Source organism: Gossypium hirsutum, chromosome A05 (genome assembly GCF_007990345.1).
Source record: "Gossypium hirsutum isolate 1008001.06 chromosome A05, Gossypium_hirsutum_v2.1, whole genome shotgun sequence".
NCBI classification, from domain to species: domain Eukaryota; kingdom Viridiplantae; phylum Streptophyta; class Magnoliopsida; order Malvales; family Malvaceae; genus Gossypium; species Gossypium hirsutum.
In genome coordinates this window covers 19,123,930-19,141,059 of record NC_053428.1, presented here as the reverse complement: position 1 = coordinate 19,141,059, position 17,130 = coordinate 19,123,930, and the positions used below count along the sequence as shown (strand labels likewise).

The 17,130-nt window shown below is 34.1% G+C and overlaps 3 protein-coding genes and 1 non-coding gene across 8 annotated transcripts; 2 read left to right on the top strand and 2 right to left on the bottom strand.

Annotated features, from left to right (window-relative positions):
- Positions 1–291: 291 nt before the first annotated feature.
- On the top strand, positions 292–2,808 carry LOC121229442 (zinc-finger homeodomain protein 5). Of its 2 annotated transcripts, none has more exons than XM_041113809.1 (2): positions 292–1,233; positions 1,355–2,808. In XM_041113809.1, the coding sequence occupies exon 2, from the start codon at positions 1,643–1,645 to the stop codon at positions 2,540–2,542; it is 900 nt and encodes a 299-aa protein (XP_040969743.1). In that variant the 5' UTR covers positions 292–1,233; positions 1,355–1,642; the 3' UTR covers positions 2,543–2,808. The 2 variants fall into 2 exon arrangements, with proteins under 2 accessions (XP_040969743.1, XP_040969742.1); XM_041113808.1 differs by having other exon boundaries at positions 458–1,229.
- Positions 2,809–8,494: 5,686 nt separating this feature from the next.
- Positions 8,495–8,567, top strand: TRNAA-AGC (transfer RNA alanine (anticodon AGC)). The gene has a single exon. It is a non-coding gene; the product is annotated as a tRNA-Ala (tRNA).
- Positions 8,568–9,321: 754 nt separating this feature from the next.
- On the bottom strand, positions 9,322–11,120 carry LOC107944645 (protein RADIALIS-like 6). Its single transcript, XM_016878453.2, has 2 exons — positions 10,649–11,120; positions 9,322–9,550 (listed from the first exon to the last, which is right to left on the bottom strand). Exon 1 carries the CDS (start codon positions 10,921–10,923, stop codon positions 10,666–10,668), a length of 258 nt encoding a protein of 85 aa, XP_016733942.1. The 5' UTR covers positions 10,924–11,120; the 3' UTR covers positions 9,322–9,550; positions 10,649–10,665.
- A 2,393-nt stretch (positions 11,121–13,513) lies between these two features.
- Positions 13,514–15,716, bottom strand: LOC107905437 (tubby-like F-box protein 5). 4 transcript variants are annotated; one of them, XM_041113807.1, is made up of 6 exons: positions 15,481–15,692; positions 14,839–15,338; positions 14,670–14,757; positions 14,576–14,584; positions 14,452–14,500; positions 13,514–14,374 (listed from the first exon to the last, which is right to left on the bottom strand). In XM_041113807.1, the coding sequence occupies exons 2-6, from the start codon at positions 15,238–15,240 to the stop codon at positions 13,768–13,770; spliced, it is 1,155 nt and encodes a 384-aa protein (XP_040969741.1). In that variant the 5' UTR covers positions 15,241–15,338; positions 15,481–15,692; the 3' UTR covers positions 13,514–13,767. The 4 variants fall into 4 exon arrangements, with proteins under 4 accessions (XP_040969741.1, XP_016687584.2, XP_040969740.1 ...); XM_016832095.2 differs by having other exon boundaries at positions 14,452–14,584; positions 15,481–15,716; XM_041113806.1 differs by lacking the exon at positions 14,576–14,584 and having other exon boundaries at positions 14,452–14,575; positions 15,481–15,707.
- Between the last annotated feature and the right edge of the window lie 1,414 nt (positions 15,717–17,130).

The window sequence follows — 17,130 nt, the reverse complement described above, 5'->3', positions numbered from 1 at the left end:
AGAAGGTTATATACTACCTTAAATTAAATTATTCGTACATATGTATCATTTAATTTATCTTTTATAAGTAATTTCATAACAAGAGGTGTAAGAATATCAACATAAACTAAGTTAGCATTATTACAACATCTGTATTCTAATTTTACGCTGTATACGTGATAGATATATAAGTAAAAATTAAAGTCGAAACATAGTAAAAAAAAACGACAACATAATTTGATATTTTGTATTGATTGTCTCATCCTGAGCTGACGTGATAAGTGTCCTGGGTGAGTGAGGATTCTTTGAATTCGAGGTGCCATTGGCTGAAACTGTACTGCAGCCAAACAAAACATGAAATCAATACAACGTGGACAAGTGACAAATGAAGCCATCGATTGCATCACGGAAAGGTAAAGACATTGCTTGGGGCAAGCGTGGTTATTGCCAGAGTCTGAGAGTTACAGAAATGCGCACATTAGGGTTTGAATTTTGATGTTTCAGATCCCATTCACTCAGCAACAGGACCACAACTCCACTGTGGACCATCCCCAAATTTTTTTTTTCATTTTTGCTTTGAATCTGCAGCTACTGTTAAAAAATCTATCTTTTTAGCCTGTAATGGCGTGGTTATTAGTTTATGGAAAGCAGTTTTTATGAAGAAAAATTGAGGTTTATGCTGGGTAGTGGGAGAAGATTATGGAAGAAGCAAAGCTACGTCGCATCAGGGGCCGAGTCTATAAGACTATAACTATCTGCTTGGTCATTTGGGGAAAGGGTGGGGGGGGGGTGAATCAACTGGGCTAAAGATAAGAACTAGGAAAGAGGGGAGGGGAGGGAGGGGGAAGGCAATAATGGAGGGTAAGAGTGGGACCCAAATGTGGCAGGGCGTGGAAGAGGGACGAACATGACGTTGTCGGTTGTTTTGTACATAGAAAAAAGAAAAACCCCTTAATCTCATCATAAATCTCCCTCATTTAAAGAATCATTCTGATCTTTTCCCGGCCTCACCGCAAGCAACCAACCTGTCTCTTGTTGGGATATATATCTGTAGTTGGCTTATTGGGAGCACAAACCCAAACACTGTATCCTTAACCCTAAACTCCAACCCCCCAACCCCAAATTCCTTTCCCTCGTTTCTCTTTGCTTCTTCCTTGCTAATTACAGATGTTTACACCCTGCTTAGATGGTGTGGTAAAGGCGTAAAAGCGGTGGCCTGACTCTGCCGTTTCCTCATCTCTTTCTTAAAAGTCTGTGAGTTTTTGGTCCCATTTCACTTTAATGTCTTTGTTTGTTGTTTGAGGGTTAATGCTCTTTCATCATATCCATTTTTATTTCCGTAACAAATCTCTTTCTTCTCTCTCTTTTATCTCAGCTCTCGTTGAAATTTGGGGTATGGGTCGAGGGATTTTAGCACCATAATGCTGAATACATGAATATCTGAGGAGGAGGAGAAGGAGGAAGAGATAAGGGAAACTAACCATATATCCTAGATAAGCTACGTACTTCAATCTTCTCTTTTATGAAATGCTTCAAGTTGCACACAAAAGCACAGGAAAACAAATCTATTATTAGTTGAACTTTGAGCTTGTTTAGCTTGGATAAAATATCATAAAAAAGTTTGCTTCTCTTTTTTGTTTTTCAACCAACGACTCCTTAAATTATGGAAGTGAGAGGCCAAGAACATGATATTAAAACGCCAGGGTCTTCAGCCTTTGGTCTTCACTCGCCTGGAGTAGAGAGAAGAAGAGATGGTAACCATAATGGTACGGCCGTTCTCACTTGCACTCAAACCCTAGATCATGTTCATCGTCTCCAGAGGCAGCAATCACTCGGTCAAGGGAGATCCCCACATCCGGATCGAGTCGCTGCCGCCACTGGTGCTGCAGCTGTTGCACCCATTTCAGTTGGTTCAAACGCAAAGCCGTCCAGCTTCGTCAGATACCGAGAGTGTCTTAAGAACCACGCCGCCAGCATCGGCGGGAATGTGTACGATGGCTGCGGCGAGTTCATGCCTAGTGGGGAAGAAGGAACACTCGAGGCCTTGAAATGTGCTGCCTGTGACTGCCATCGCAACTTTCATCGCAAGGAGGTTGATGGGGAGACTCAATTCGGGGCTAATCCCAGTAGAACTTTGATGCTTAACCCACTTCAGTTGCCTCCTCCGTTGCCATCCCCAACCATGCTGCACCCTCATCATAAGTATTCAATTCATACAAGTCCGTCCAGTGCAATAGTTGCATCGATGAATAACATGGCGTTCGGAAGCGGCGGTGGCGGTGGGAACGAGTCTTCAAGCGAGGATCTTAACGTGTTCCAATCTAACGCCGACGGAGTGCCCCCGCCTCCGCCTTATGTGTTGTCAAAGAAGAGGTTCCGCACAAAATTTACGCAGGAGCAGAAGGATAAGATGTTGGAGTTAGCCGAGAAAGTGGGTTGGAGGATCAATAAACAAGACGAAGAGGAAGTACAGAAATTTTGTGCTGAGTATGGGGTGAAAAGGCAGGTATTCAAGGTTTGGATGCATAATAACAAGAACGTGAAGAAGCCGCCACCGGAATAAGAGTTGTTAATTTTCATGGTTGCTAAACGAGTAGAATGACATGTGAGACATGTATATATAAGAGGCAGCCTGGATTAATGAGACAACTTGTTAGTGTGAGGAGGGAGCTGTCCTTGAGCTTGAATGGTTTCGTATGATTCTTCACTGTAAACCACGGTTATATCTTTGCATTGAGCACTTATCTCTTGTATTAATTGTTTTCTCTTTAAATTATGCTAGTTTCTTTCTCATTATTTCTGAAAACAAGGAAATTTGAAATGGGGAAATGATGGTGTCTCGTTCTTCGTATTTAATGTCATGATTGAAATGGTGAATTTCATTGCATGCAAGCTGTTGTTGTGCTACTATTCCATCGGGTCAACCGGATTTAAGTTCTTGCTAGTTAAATCTGGCCCTTTTTCTTCCCAGAAGTTGAATCTGGCCTTAAGTCCAACCAAAAAGAAAGAAAGAAAGAAAGAAAAAAACAAAAACAAAAACCTTTAGTAGGGTCCTGGCTTGCTCAAAGGTTTGACCCTTTTGTTGGGGTCCAATTTCAACATACCTTTTGATCTATTGTGTTTGACATGAACCTGCCAGATTATATAACAACAATCTCTTTGGTATTCGTATTTGGATACTTTGGAACTATCTCATGGCTCTTAACTCTCAACAGGAAAAATGCATACCAATTCCACCCCAAAACAAAAAAGACTGCTGTGGAATTGGACAATACGTACGCTCTCTGAGATTGTGACACAAAACTTTGGTTGCATGTTTAAACAACAAACCAAGAATAAAAACAATTTGTTCCTACCGTTTCCACTCTCTGGTTTTATTTCGATACTTTTACATAATTCAGACAGTTAAAATTTTAAATCGATAGTTACATTAGCCAAATTCTGATACCCTCTCAAGTAATTAGGCCCTCAGCTTAAACCCCATAATTAGCCAATGCATGCGCCCCGCGTTTCCATTCAGAGTCTATTTGTTTGTATTCATGAGCACCTGCAGGAAAAAGCGCTCTTTCGAATTGGTAAGCAGATGATGATTTTACAGGCTTTTGTGTGCTTTTGAGTTCCCTGAACATGATGAGGAAGAGTGGAAAAAATTACTTCATCTCCATCTCCATCTAATAATATTATTGACATGGTTGATTTCCAGAAAAAATAGATCTAAAACGAAAATGTATCTTTTGCAGTACAAAATTTATTGGACGAGAAACCAGGGGAATATAAATAGATAAGTAGTATACAGTATACTACTCTAATTTGGTGCCTCAATCCCATATTGTATTTAATGGGTGCGGCCTCATATCCGGGTCCAAAAGCCCTCGAGGATGGTGGTGACGGCTGTGGCACATTCCTGAACGTTAATTTACCAACAAGGCAATTACCAAATGCAGTGTAAACTGGGATATTTATCAAGTAGTAAAAATCACAATTAACTTGTCCCTGACCCAGTGGCAGTCAGTCAATGGCGAGAGGCGGTCTCTTCACATGGTCCGGGGCATTTCATGCAGTACTTGAGACGCTCTTGGTGGCTTTTTTAAACCCTGATGTAGTAGCCTTGTCTATTTGTTCTGGGAAAAGTACGTCATCGGCTACCACAGGCCGGAGTGAACGAGCCGCCATCAATGAGAAAACAAGTATTACTAAAGCCATCTTTGCCATCTTTAATTTGTTCGTTCGTTCTATAAGTCGTTGGATTTTATATCCAAATAAAACAAAAAAAATAAAAATTTTCCAAATTAGAACACCCTGCAAGACGTTACAAAATACAACAAAGTGAAAATCAGTTTCCCAAATCGATTTTAAGGTTTCCCAATAAATTCTCTAATCCCAAAATAATTTTTCAAGTCAAGTCATATATCAATTAATGTCAAGCCATTATAGAAATCAAATCAAATGATGTAGGAGGTCAAATATTTATAAGAAAATCGATTTGCGATAATCCAATTTTCAAGTCTATGTAATTTTTTGAAATTTAAAATTTAAACAATATATTTTAAATAAAACTTAAAATTTTAAAACTTCTATTTTTCATATCTTCAATAAAAAAATAGAAATTATAATGTTTTAAAAATAAAAAAAAAATATGAAAAAAAACTCTTTAAAATTTTACAAAATAATTTTAAAAATATAGGAAAAAAGTTAAAATTGATGTTATCTAAATAAGACCAAACTGGCTAGTCGAATAGAGAATCGATATCATTATCGATTCAGTGAGAGATAAAATATCGGTTGATTTACGAACCATTGGCATAATAATAACTACAATAAGGATAGTAGTAATACTTTTTAACACCACCAAAAGTGGAAACATACAAAACAAAAAGAGTTCTAAAGATAGCCTTTGAAAATTAGAGATAAATTATGTTATCAATGTGGTAATAAAATAAGTCAATATTAATATAATATTTTATAGTGCAAAATTAATTTGAAGCTACAGAAGAGCTGATATATAAATATACGAAAGAAGATAATTTTTTATAGTCAATGCATTATGTTCTAGTCAATCTTAAGTAAATTGATAAGTTTTAAAAGGATATTTGTTGTAATGAATATTATATTAAGACTGTGGGTGAGGAGAAAATTAATTTCTATATATTAAATATATTATATTCGGTAAGAATTTTGTATTGAAAAACTAGCGTCTTTTACTCTAGTTCGTAATATACAAATATTAGTATGCTTAAAACACATGCAATTGTAAACTAGAAGTTTATATTAGTATTATTGAATCATATGAGATGGTAAACCAGAATTTTACTAGTACAAATATATTAATTAGTTAGCATGACCGGATAGACCATCCTGACCAATAATAATGTGACAAATGAGAATTTACATGGATATTTATTAAAGAACATGAAGATTATTCCTTTTAAATATTTCTCAATTGCTTCATGTTCTCAAAGTAGATGATTTATTAGAATCTCACGGGCAAAAATTGAGATTAAATATTTTACATTTCTGAAAGAAATATAGACCAATTTATTCAACAAGTAGGTGTTTTGATATGATTTTAGTAGATGCATATATAAGATAATCACATTACATTATCAAATTGTAACTTGTTGTTTGCGAGATTATTTTTTTAATGATTAGTTTAAGAATAAAAGCTTTCAAATTATGTAATCTACACAGTTCTTGATATTTTTGGTGAGTTTATTTATCAAGCTTTCAATGATTATTGTATGCTAGATTGTTCGTACGAATAACTATCACAAAAGTTTGTTATTTATACGTATAAAATGGTTTAGCAAAATTAATAACTACATGCCTTTAGTTAGTAGTTAAACCATATCTTTTGAGAATAAAACTTTTTGTATATGTATCATGACATGATACTTTATATGAATCTGCCCCTGTATGCATCATACTGATAAGTTATGATAAATACTCTCCGTTACATATGCCTTTAGGTTAGGAGCCAAATGCAGCTTATTTTAAAATTTTTGAATGTACGGTATATATTCAAGTTGCCCCACTACAATGAACAAAATGAGTATTCAAAGAAAACTTAGAAATGCATATTAGTTATGAGTCTCCTTTTATTATTAAATATTTTAAACAGATTGAAATTTCAATTATGAAATGATTTGCTTATTACTATTTTAATTTGACTGTTTTTCCAATATTAAGGAGAGAAACAATGGTCAGATGAAACAATTACTTGAATGAATTATCATTATTCAGATCCTTGTAAAAAGTAAATTGAAATAGAAGTTCAAAAGATAAATTTTATTGCAAGTTAACTGTCAGATGTATTTACTAACCTAATTAAAATAACCAAGTGTTATATAACAACAAATATTTTGATTTAAATCAAAGTCGTAGCAGGACAAATTGTTAAAGTAAATGAAAGTAATGCATGCTTGAAACATGGTAGATTGTTGGTTCCAAAGATAAAAATCCTCGTAAAAATAGAGAAGCAAGTATCCAATATGGTCATATTTTGGAGGCAAGTGTCCAAGAATAAGCCAATGACATAATTGATTAGAAAACCCAAGAAGAGGTTTGAGTACCTAAAAATAGTGATAATGAAGAAGTCTCAATAAGTTATGTCATTTCAGGAAAAAGATGGAACTAAAAAATATAGTTGTAGACAACATTTTTACTTACAATGTTATTATTGAAGTGTAGAATTTGTTGAGGAAGGTAACATAGAAAAATTGATCAAATTAAAAAGATGCAATTCAAGCAAAATTGAATTCACTCGCTAAATGTGAGGTTTTTGAACTTATTATCCAAACATCTAAATATGTAAAACCTATAGGATATAAATAGTATTTGTGTGAAAATGAAATGAGAAAAATGAAGCAGTAAAATATAAAGCATGACCTATATACAAGGATTTTCTCAAAGGCTTGACATTGATTATGAAGAAACATATTCCCCTATGGTAGATGCAATCACGTTTAGATATCTTATTAGTCTTGCAATACGTGAAAAACTTGATATACGCCTAATGGATGTTGTTACAACCTATTTGTATGGTTCACTAGATAATGAAATTTATATGAAAATCTTGAAAGATTTAAAATCACAGAATGATATAGAGTTCCTTAGGAAAAGTGCTTGATCGGATTAAAGAAATCTTTGTGAATATTTATTGAAAGAAGGTTATAAAAATGATCCAATTTGTCCACATGTTTTTATAAAAAGATTTGGATCCAATTTTGTGAGAAATTTTATTTATGTTGACGATTTGAATATTCTTGGAACTCCTGAAGAGCTTCAAAATACAATAAATTGTATAAAGAAAGAATTTGAGATGAAAGATCTTGAAAAATACAAAAATTTGTCTTAGCCTACAGATCGAGCATTTAAATGATAGAATTAATGCCTATTAGTCAACTTATACAAAAAAGATCTTAAAGAAATTTTACAAGAATAAAACATATCCATTAAGTACCCCCGATGGTTGCATGATCACTAGATGTGAATAAAGACTCATTTCATCACTGCAAAAATACTGAAGATTTTCTTGATCTTAAAGTACCATATCTAAATGCCATAAGGACATATATTGCAAGCAATATATGACCTAATATAGCATTTGTTGTAAGCTTGTTAGTAAGATTTAGTTCTTTACCAACACATAAGCATTAAAATGAAATTAAACATGTATTTAAATATCTCAGAGGAATGGTTGGTATGAGGTTATCTTATTCAAATTAATGATTCAATACCTCTATTAGTTGGCTACGACAATGTTTGATATTTATTGAATTTACATAAAAAATCGATCTCAAATAGGATATTTATTTATATATGGAGATATTATCTCTTAGAGTTAGACACATAAAAATTATAATGTCTAGAGCTTATGTAACGTAAAGGAAAAGTTGAAGAGGAATAAATCAATTTATGGTAATAACTAATTCTATGTAAGATAATTCTTAAAGTCGTGGAAATTATACTATTCTAAATGTTGTAAAAGCATTATTGGGTTTTGATTTGCAAAATACTCACCACCCAACTCATGAGTCCAAAATTTTATTTGAGATTGTTTATTTTTTTTAAACGAAATCATTTGTTTAATTGAATAAAGTATCATTTTATAAAATAGTTTGTTCTATTTATATTTCTATACAAGTTGACAAGATTTTTGGAGATACGTGCGTTCCACATTACTATAACTTTATATAGCAAATTAGCTTATTGCATTCGAATAATTTAAAATTTCAGATATTGCCAAAGAAAGTGATTCCAAATTACTCTATTTCTTGTAATTCAGAATTATGAAAGATTATTCGAGCTTTAACGATTATGTTCGATTCTTGCAAGCATATGTCAAACATGAGTTTCAATAAAGATAGAATATAACAACTTCTTTGAAATTCGTAGGAGGACATTAATATGTTCTTAACAAATATGTTGTAAGGCTTTTCTCCTATTTGATCATATAAACCATAAAATACAAAAATTTTATTAATTAATTGTTGATATTTCATAGGAAATTTCCAATGGGGATGTAGCTCAGATGGTAGAGCGCTCGCTTAGCATGCGAGAGGTACGGGGATCGATACCCCGCATCTCCAATATTAACCCTTTTTCTGTTTTTCTTTTTCGAATTCCAATTTTCTTTTATTGGAAAGAACGAAATTTAAAAAAAAAAAAATCCCCCCGCCTTTCCATCTTTCTTAAAAACACGGCAATCCCTTCTGCATTTCGTTCTTTTGATTTTTAATCTCTCTCTCCTTGATTGCTTCGGAAAACCAATATCTCCTCTCTCTCATTTTTTTTTTCCACATCCAATCTTTTCAGTCAATTGCCTGACTGGTTCTCTATTCAGATTCAGAGTACAATTTTGGAGGCTGAATTTCAACAGGTAAGATGTTATGCATATTTTGATTGCTTTCATTTTATTCAATAATTATTAAAAATTTGTGTTTTATTCTTTAAATTCCATGCTATTGCGATACAAGAGAATCAAAACCAAATCTGTGCTTACTGAATGAACTTTACCCTGTTCTTAATGACGAAAAGGCAAAGGTTGTCTGTTCCTTTAGTGTTTGCCATTAATCGGCTTGATTGTTTTTTTTTCCATTTATTTCCAGAAAATAAGCATATTTTTTCTACGTTTTCCATTAATCGTCTTGATTATTTTTTATTCTTATTTCTAGAATAATCTTTTTTTTTCTCTGTTGATTAGTGGATTCCTTAATTTATTGCACTTATTTGAAAACAAACAAGGTAAACACTGATTCAGTAGACAAAGGATATACAGCATTTAGTAGTAATACCTTTTTTTTTTAATTTAAAACTGGTAACTTCAGTACAATACTCACAAACTTAATAATTGTAGAGTTCAACTTTTGTTGTCATATTAACAAACTGACACACACACACAAAAAGAAAAAACCAAACTGACTCGATCACTCAATGTAAAATAAGACAGGGAGAATCACGATGCAAATTCTCCAGTTCTTTATAATTTATTCTTTTTATTTTAGTTTTTACAGATTCTCTGACAGTGCAGCTGAAACTTGTGCTTCATTGGAGCCTTAGATTCTTCATAAACCTGTGGAGTATTTAAAGGTACAAGAGCATTAGAGTAATCTACATACATAAAATATAAAATGATTATCTTGCCTTTTAGGAAAGTAGTTTAATATATAAGAGGAGGAGCATGTGCAAATGGCTATGTGTATGTTAGATTATTGCAATTATTTGTTTTTAGCTGAAGCATTGGATGGCTTCATAACTATGAATATTTTAATAAAAGGTTACAGAAGAATCCGAAATTTATGGTTTAAAAAATGGGTTACGTCAGATATGAATACGAGAAGCACCGGCTAACTTATTTATTTTGTTATTGAGTTTCAAGCCCTTTGAATTATATATAGGACCAGGTGCATGTGACCTAAACAAAAGGGGATTAGATTTCATGTGGGGTTTTTCTTAGTACGTTGAAGTAGGGTATGGACTATAGTTAGCGTATTATAAAAAAATAAACATAAAGTAATGGAAAATATCTTCAGGGGAGATAGAGATCGGTGTTTGGTTTGAACTTTATTAACCAGAAATGGAAAGGTGAGTACATGACATGTTAGAGGAAACACGGATATGATTAAAACCCATTTCAAAGGGTTTTTTTTTTTAAAAATTTTACAAATCTAAATATTAGAACGTCTTACCATGAATGCTAGCTTGGGAAGAATAGTGGATAACGTTCTTTAAACGATTTCCAAGACAGTCAAAAAGGGGAGGAAAGGGTCACGTAATTAATTAGAAAGGAAAAGGAAAGATATCCCTTATTTAGTTACTATTATTTGCTGTGTTTTAGAGCTCGAGGAACGTCCATGTTTCATGTTAAGGGAGCCCTCTCGAAACTACAGTCGTTGACTGCTCTTAACATAGTGAACCATATTCTTTAATAGGAGTTTTCTCAGATTGTTTTGTTAAAACCTTCATTCCCTGCCCTGCCACAGCACTGTCATAAGTTGATAGTGTCTGGCATTGCAGAGGAAGTCTAGAGAAAGATGGCTTCGTTTATTGAATAAGTACGTTGAGCCAGAAAATGGAGATGCATGACTGATAGTTTTCAAGTAGAAAAGACTAAAAGAAGTAGGAAATAAGTATTAAATTTGTAAATGGGAGATGGTTACTATTACAGTACCTTTGCACCCCAGCAATTCATCTTCTGTTACTCCCAGTGCTTTTGTAATTGGGTATAGGGATTTGACCAGATTCTATATACATGAGATCCCTCACTAGGATCTCATAATGCCTTCTTACTTCCTCGACTGATTTCTCCCCCACAGCTGCAGCCACCTTTTGCCAGCGGTCTGGAGTGTCCTTGTCATATACAGCAAGTGCCCTTTCAAATAGCTTGTTTTGCTTTGGAGTCCAGTAGGAGTTAGAATCACGTGAAAGCGTAATAGAGGATGCCATTTTTTACGTTGGGGGTGAATAAAAAAGGGAATGTAAGACTTTCAAGATGAGATCTTAAAGGAAGAGTAACCGACAAAAGAGAAAGTAGCTAAGAAGGAAGAAGAAGAAGAAGAGATTGCCGCCCCCGTCAAGGGAGAAGACTGAAGTCAAGGGGATGATGGTATGGGTAAGAAATTGTAATGGTGGCTGCTTATAAAGAGAAAAACTGGTGGGGGTTGTGCAAGTTGGCGAATTTTTTTTGGTTGGGCCTATACGAAGATGTTATTCGCTTGCTGAAGCAAGGCTTTAATGGACAAGAATCCATTGTAAAAGAACTGACACTTTATAAAAATCTTTGCTTTGTCTTCTATTATATCATTAACAAGTTGTTTTATTTTTATTTTTTTTGAGAATTTATCAGATGGGTGGGGATTAGATCCCCAAATAGAGTCTACCCATTAGCGTAGATGCTTCAACTATAAAATCTCAGATCATCCTTTTGAAACCCGGCAAAATATACAGTAAGATATTCTTCCAATTTTTGAGTGGGAGGATTGGATTTTCTTCCCTTCATTATTTTGGCAACTTGGTAAAATATACTCTATTTAAATAAAATTATTTATGTTTATTCTTCTTTTCTCAAAGTAGTACTATCGAGAAGATTAGGGCTTGAAGCAGAGACCCTGCGATCAAATGTGACCTGATACTACCTCAGGATGCTATTAGATGGAAGGGGCTGTGGTTCAGTTTTACTGCCTAATATATGGTGACTAACTTGTGAGGTCCTGGAACGGTTAAAAAAAGCTGTATCAAACTTGAGGAACATTTATCCATCTTTTTATACTCAACTACCGGCTAGTTACGTGTTCTAAAGCCGGCGGGAACTTTAGATTTTTGGACTTTCTCGACTGTGTGGTCATCATCGGGAATATTTTTCCCTTTTTTTTGGGGTTAAACTTTGAGCGTAGAATTTAGTACGTCATAGATGCGGGAACTTGGAAATTGGAGATTTGGCTTCTGAACAACATTCCAAGCCCCCCTTCTTTTTCCTGCCAGGCAGAACTGTTTGGGGAGACGTGCGGTGATAGTCTTTATCTTTGGGTTGCTAAATGTCAACATATGTAGCTCTATCACAGGATCCCGTGTCAGTTTTCGAGGAGTGGCACTTTACTTCATCCACTGTTATGTCTCTAAAATTTGGATCTTAGAACATAGTTCAAGAATATGGTTTACTAGCACGTCTCCAACTCTTTCCAAGAAATTCGTTCATAGCTGTGGCGGCGGTCATGGCCATACATGAATGGTAAAACCTGATAGCCCCCCACAGTCACTATTTCTTCTTGTTTCTTTTTTATGCAAAACAACATTTTCTTTAATGTCAAGTTCAAACATGTAATTATAGTGTGAGAAGATAAATCCTGCTACTACGAAACTGCAAACAAAGCTAATGCACAAGTTGTAGCAGCAGTCATATTTCTTCCTAATGCTGTCATTAATAGAATAATTATGATGGCGCTTTTCTCAAATATTTAATATTTTGTTAGAGTACATGATATGAACAAGATGGATGCGCAGGGAATCCACAGTAAAGTACTCTTTAGATCTTTCTATATTTAGAATCCTCATCATCCAATTCCAGGTTCCCTTACGTCAGTGGGTTCCTTATTCCATTTTCCTGGTGGAGACCGTTGCTCCGTAGTCCCTTCATATGATTGGAACTGTTAAATTGCGTGGTTTCGTATGATTAATCGTGTATATTGCCAAAGCCTATTCCAAAATTTTGGAAGATATAAAAGTTTGGACTTTTTGGCTTTTCTATTTTAAAATTTTGTGCACCTGTTGGAAGAGTCTACGATGTCTACTTCACTGATATACCTTCCAAGCTTAGGGTAAAGGCATGAGGACCACTCATCCAGGGAGGCAAAAACGTGAGTTTCTTACGGTAAACCTATTAGACAACTTGATAAATTAAAGCTCATTTCGATTCTTCTTATTTTCAATGGGATCAAATATATTGACCCTCTCCTATATCTTTAATCGGAGGGGCTTCGGTTGAAAGGAAATTTGGATTTCGGAGAACATTTCCATTTATCTTCCATTCAATAACTTTTATTTCGACTGACATAATAATTAATTCTATAATTATTATTTATTGATTTCATCTGGATAAAAATATTTTATATGTATTAAATAAAGAAAGAAGTTTCTACCAAGTATTTTGTATCTTCAACTTTTGCTATTTCAATTGCATTTTTCATTGAGAGCCCAAATGTTGTATATATTATTTAAAGAAAGGAAGTCCAAGACTTCTTTACAAAAGAAAAAAAAAATTCTATTTAATTCGCAGTCAATTCAACTCTTCTTATTAATCCAAAAGATTAATTAAACCCATTTTATTAGAAAATATCAGGTTAACTGTTGGTGTGATTAACAAAACTCCTTAATGAAATTGATACTAGTAGAACATTTTGTTACATCAGCAAGTTCTTTAAAAAAAAATTATAAAAGGTTGCACAAATTTTGAAAAAGTATAAAAAAATATAAATAAAAATAAAAATTATAAAATATTGATAAAAAAAATAAAAATAAAAATTATAAAATATTGCTTCTCTTAAACAAAATGTACAGTTTATTACAAAATATACTACTGACCATGCTCTTCATTTCCTTTTGTATTTCCATGTTATATTACTATGGTAAAACAAAAGCAGTTTTGCTGCCATTCTCTATGAAGCATGCAGGGTACGAATGCTGCTGCCGACGAAAATGGCAAAGCGTAAAGTGCTTCCAAACAAAATATTTACAACCAGACTGTAGTGAATGAACACTACCATGATTATGCCAACAGAGGGAACACGAGAATTGCTATTCACAAACAGGTTTTGTATCAAAGCTGCTTAAGCTGATTGCAAATGCTTGTAAAGCTGAGAGTGGGTAACGATAATCCATGGTGAAAATGTCCTTACCGATCTTGCCGAATTGCAGAATCACTTTCTCTTGTTCCGGTACTGTAACATTTTGGCTTGGCTCTGCTGCGGCCACCAGCTGGAAATTCTTTACGGAAGCTACTGTAACTCGTCCTTTAAAATTTAGGCACCAACACTGCAACTGTTCATGCCATCTAGGAGCTTTATTTCTCATTACTAGGGGTACATTTTGTGCCGATTTCAGAGTTTTGAACCCAAGTCGTGCCTCATCATTGCAATTTGTGAACGCCGTTGGAGTAGGAGCGGTCCCTCCTTGTCCGATTGCAGAGGCAGGGATCGAGTACATATCACACTTCATTCTCCTCGGACCTCTGGTCCGAAGAACATTGAGCTCATAAGAGATTTTGGCTGTGATAAACATAGGTTTCCTTGGAGACACCTGTCTCGAATGAGTTTTCTGAAGGGATCGATTAGTGGATCGGACCGGAGAGTCTTTCGGAGGTTGACTGTCAAAAATGTTGAACTTGGTTCCCATGAAATTAGATCTGTTGATTTAACTTTTCATTCTTAAACTGCACGACGACCAATCCTTAAAGCAAAAATAACACATTTAAAATCTTACTTGAGTTTTCCAACATAGTTGTTGCTTGATCTAGAGAAATCATTGCCAACTAATGATATCACAAAATCAGTACAGGTAGCCCTTCTAACTTTTTTAGCAACCAGTAACAGCTTATTCAAATTACCTGAGAGAGCTGTAAAATTCGTAAATACACTAATAAATATCAGTTAGATCGACATATCACTAAGTTGAAACACGATAAGAAGAAAAGAAATTACCAGGACTGAGACCCATATATAATCGATATGTTGAAGTTGCCTTTTCCCTCTGAATAAAGCATTCAATCGGAGTATCCCTTGGTCCAGGCTATACCCAGAAAAATAACCTATTTATTTTTACCCTTTTTTCTACAACAAGGGGAAATTAATTGTAATAAATAAAGTTTACCTGCTTTAAAGAGATGGGGAAAGTTAAGAAGCCACATTGTTCAGGGGTTTTAACAACCTCTTTAGTGATTTGTCTCCAGGATCTGCAAACAGAAGCACAAGCAACCACATCTCCCCTTCCAGGCCAACATGTTTCCCTTGCTTCCACTCTTTGAATTATATCTAAAAGTAATTCAGGAGGTAAATTAGCCCATCGTCCGTGTTCCGTTAATGCAGTTGAAGAACCAGCCGTTGATGATAATGGTGAAGAATCGGGAGCAATATAGGCTCCTCCCCTCCTACATTCATGTTTTTCATTCTTGGTAAATTTCTTTGACATATTTCCTATCTCCCGAACAAAGCTTGTCAACGGCATTTCTCTTGACTTCTGCCTAAATACAGCTAAAGAAAGAGGATAAAGCATAATAATAAATTAATAATCACTAAAAATGCTAGAAAATATATATATGAAATCTTAAAGGGCTTGTTTTTGTTTTTCCCTTTTTGGTTTTTGATATTTACCTGAAACAAACAAACAAACAAACAAAAAGGAAAAGGCTTCAAAAATTAAAACTTTGAGGGGAAGACATAGAAAAATGTTGGAATTTTCAGAAGGCAGAGACAAATTCATTGGAAAACAGGAAACGGAAAGCAGAGAACTTACACAATCTCCAATCAAACCTTGAAATTTGCAACCTTTATTTTGTTTATAAAACATAAACACAGGCTGTTTGATTGTTTTCTTTATTTTCTGTTTCTCTTTCTCTGTCCACCTATCTCCGTCGCTGCCACCGCCTCAGACTTCTCCGCGTTAGCGAGTACAGCACCGGCTTTCTCTCTGTTTCTAATTTGAAAGACTGGTGATTTTTTAAAAAACCGTTTTCCTTTTTCTTTTTAAATATTTTTCAATTTTGTCCGTTAATTTTAATTGGCGGGTTTTTGTGTTGTGAGGTGGAAACTGCGTTGGGGACGCGTGGCGGACAAACAAAGAATTAAGTGAATAATAAAACCAAATTAATTACAGGATTTTCATACTTCATCGTAAAATAAAAATGGAGGTTTTCCTATAGCTATTGTTATTTACGTTTGATGAAGCCTTAACTTGTGGTTAATCTTTGCCTCAGGAATGTAATTAATTTAAATATATTATATGAAATTTCTTTATTTACTTTCATGCATCCATGCTTTGTATGGCAACTTGCAATTTTGATTTGGGAATGGAAGGATATGGCCATTAGGTGTATCCACATGAATTTGATGGCCATATTGGATATGGATAAGATTTTTTTTGTCATGTATCGAGTAAAGAAAGTTTGTTCGAAAAATAAGAGAATTTGGATAAAAACATAGGCTCGAAAAATGGAATTGATTATTTTCTAAACGGGTCAAACTTCTGGGTTTAGGGTTTTTTAGCTTGAGCCCAGCCCAACCTGGCTCGAATTTGCCTAAATTTTTTTTGTTGTTATTTTTGCTGTCATTTTGATATTATATTGCTACTATTTTAGAGACATTTGCTTACTAAATTGCAATTATCATAGTTTTATTTAAATATAAAGACTTTTTTTAATTATTTTCAAATTATTGAGAAATATTTATTTTATTATTTTTTAGTGTATTTGATGTATTATATTTTTTAAATTTATTCTTATATAAAAAAAACTAATATGGACGGACCAAATTGGGCTCGAAATTAATGTTTTTTTTACTTAAGCCAGGTTTGGACAAAAATTTAGGAACTTAAAAAATGGATCTAAATTTTTTATATTGACCCAATACAAGATTAGTTTTAGTTCTAATGGGAGAAGTCGAAGCGCTGCTCCACCAAAAGAGGAGAACAATGTAAGCACGTCATCAGGCCGGCCTTGGGGTTGTTTGGAGGTGCGGCCGCCCAGAGCTCAAGGCTGAAAGGGGTCAAAAATATTGTTTTTTTAGTTTTAAAAGGGCCCAAAAAAATTTTAACTTCTAAAAGTACAAAAAAGAATTACCAAGTTTTAAGGGGTAAAAAAAAACTTTTAAGGGCCCAAAAATTTTTTTTAACCAAATTTTAGGAAACCTAAAGCCCTATTTTATTGTTTTTCCTAATGCCCCCAAAATGTCAAGAACGAGTTTACACGTCATAACCTTGTAAGGAATTGTTATTAAGTAAAAATAATAAGATCAAAGTCTCAAAACATCAAAGAAAAGTTAAGAATGGGAGAGGTCAAATTACTAAGTGAAGTAAGTTTTCTCTCTTTAGAACCAATGTTAAAAGCAAGAACTCGTAAAATTTTCTATTGAAATAATAAGAGAGATCAAACTACTACCAAAAAGAACA

What these genes read in the sequence shown, in the direction of transcription:
- LOC121229442 (XM_041113809.1), top strand. Translation starts at nt 1,643, where the DNA reads ATGGAAGTGAGAGGCCAAGAACATGATATTAAAACGCCAGGGTCTTCA.
- LOC107944645 (XM_016878453.2), bottom strand. Translation starts at nt 10,923, where the DNA reads ATGGCATCCTCTATTACGCTTTCACGTGATTCTAACTCCTACTGGACT.
- LOC107905437 (XM_016832095.2), bottom strand. Translation starts at nt 15,240, where the DNA reads ATGCTTTATCCTCTTTCTTTAGCTGTATTTAGGCAGAAGTCAAGAGAA. An exon ending in ATATATGGGTCTCAGTCCTG is followed by an intron (nt 14,585 to 14,669) that starts GTAATTTCTTTT and finishes CGAATTTTACAG; the next exon opens with CTCTCTCAGGTAATTTGAAT. An exon ending in AACTATGTTGGAAAACTCAA is followed by an intron (nt 14,375 to 14,451) that starts GTAAGATTTTAA and finishes TTAAATCAACAG; the next exon opens with ATCTAATTTCATGGGAACCA.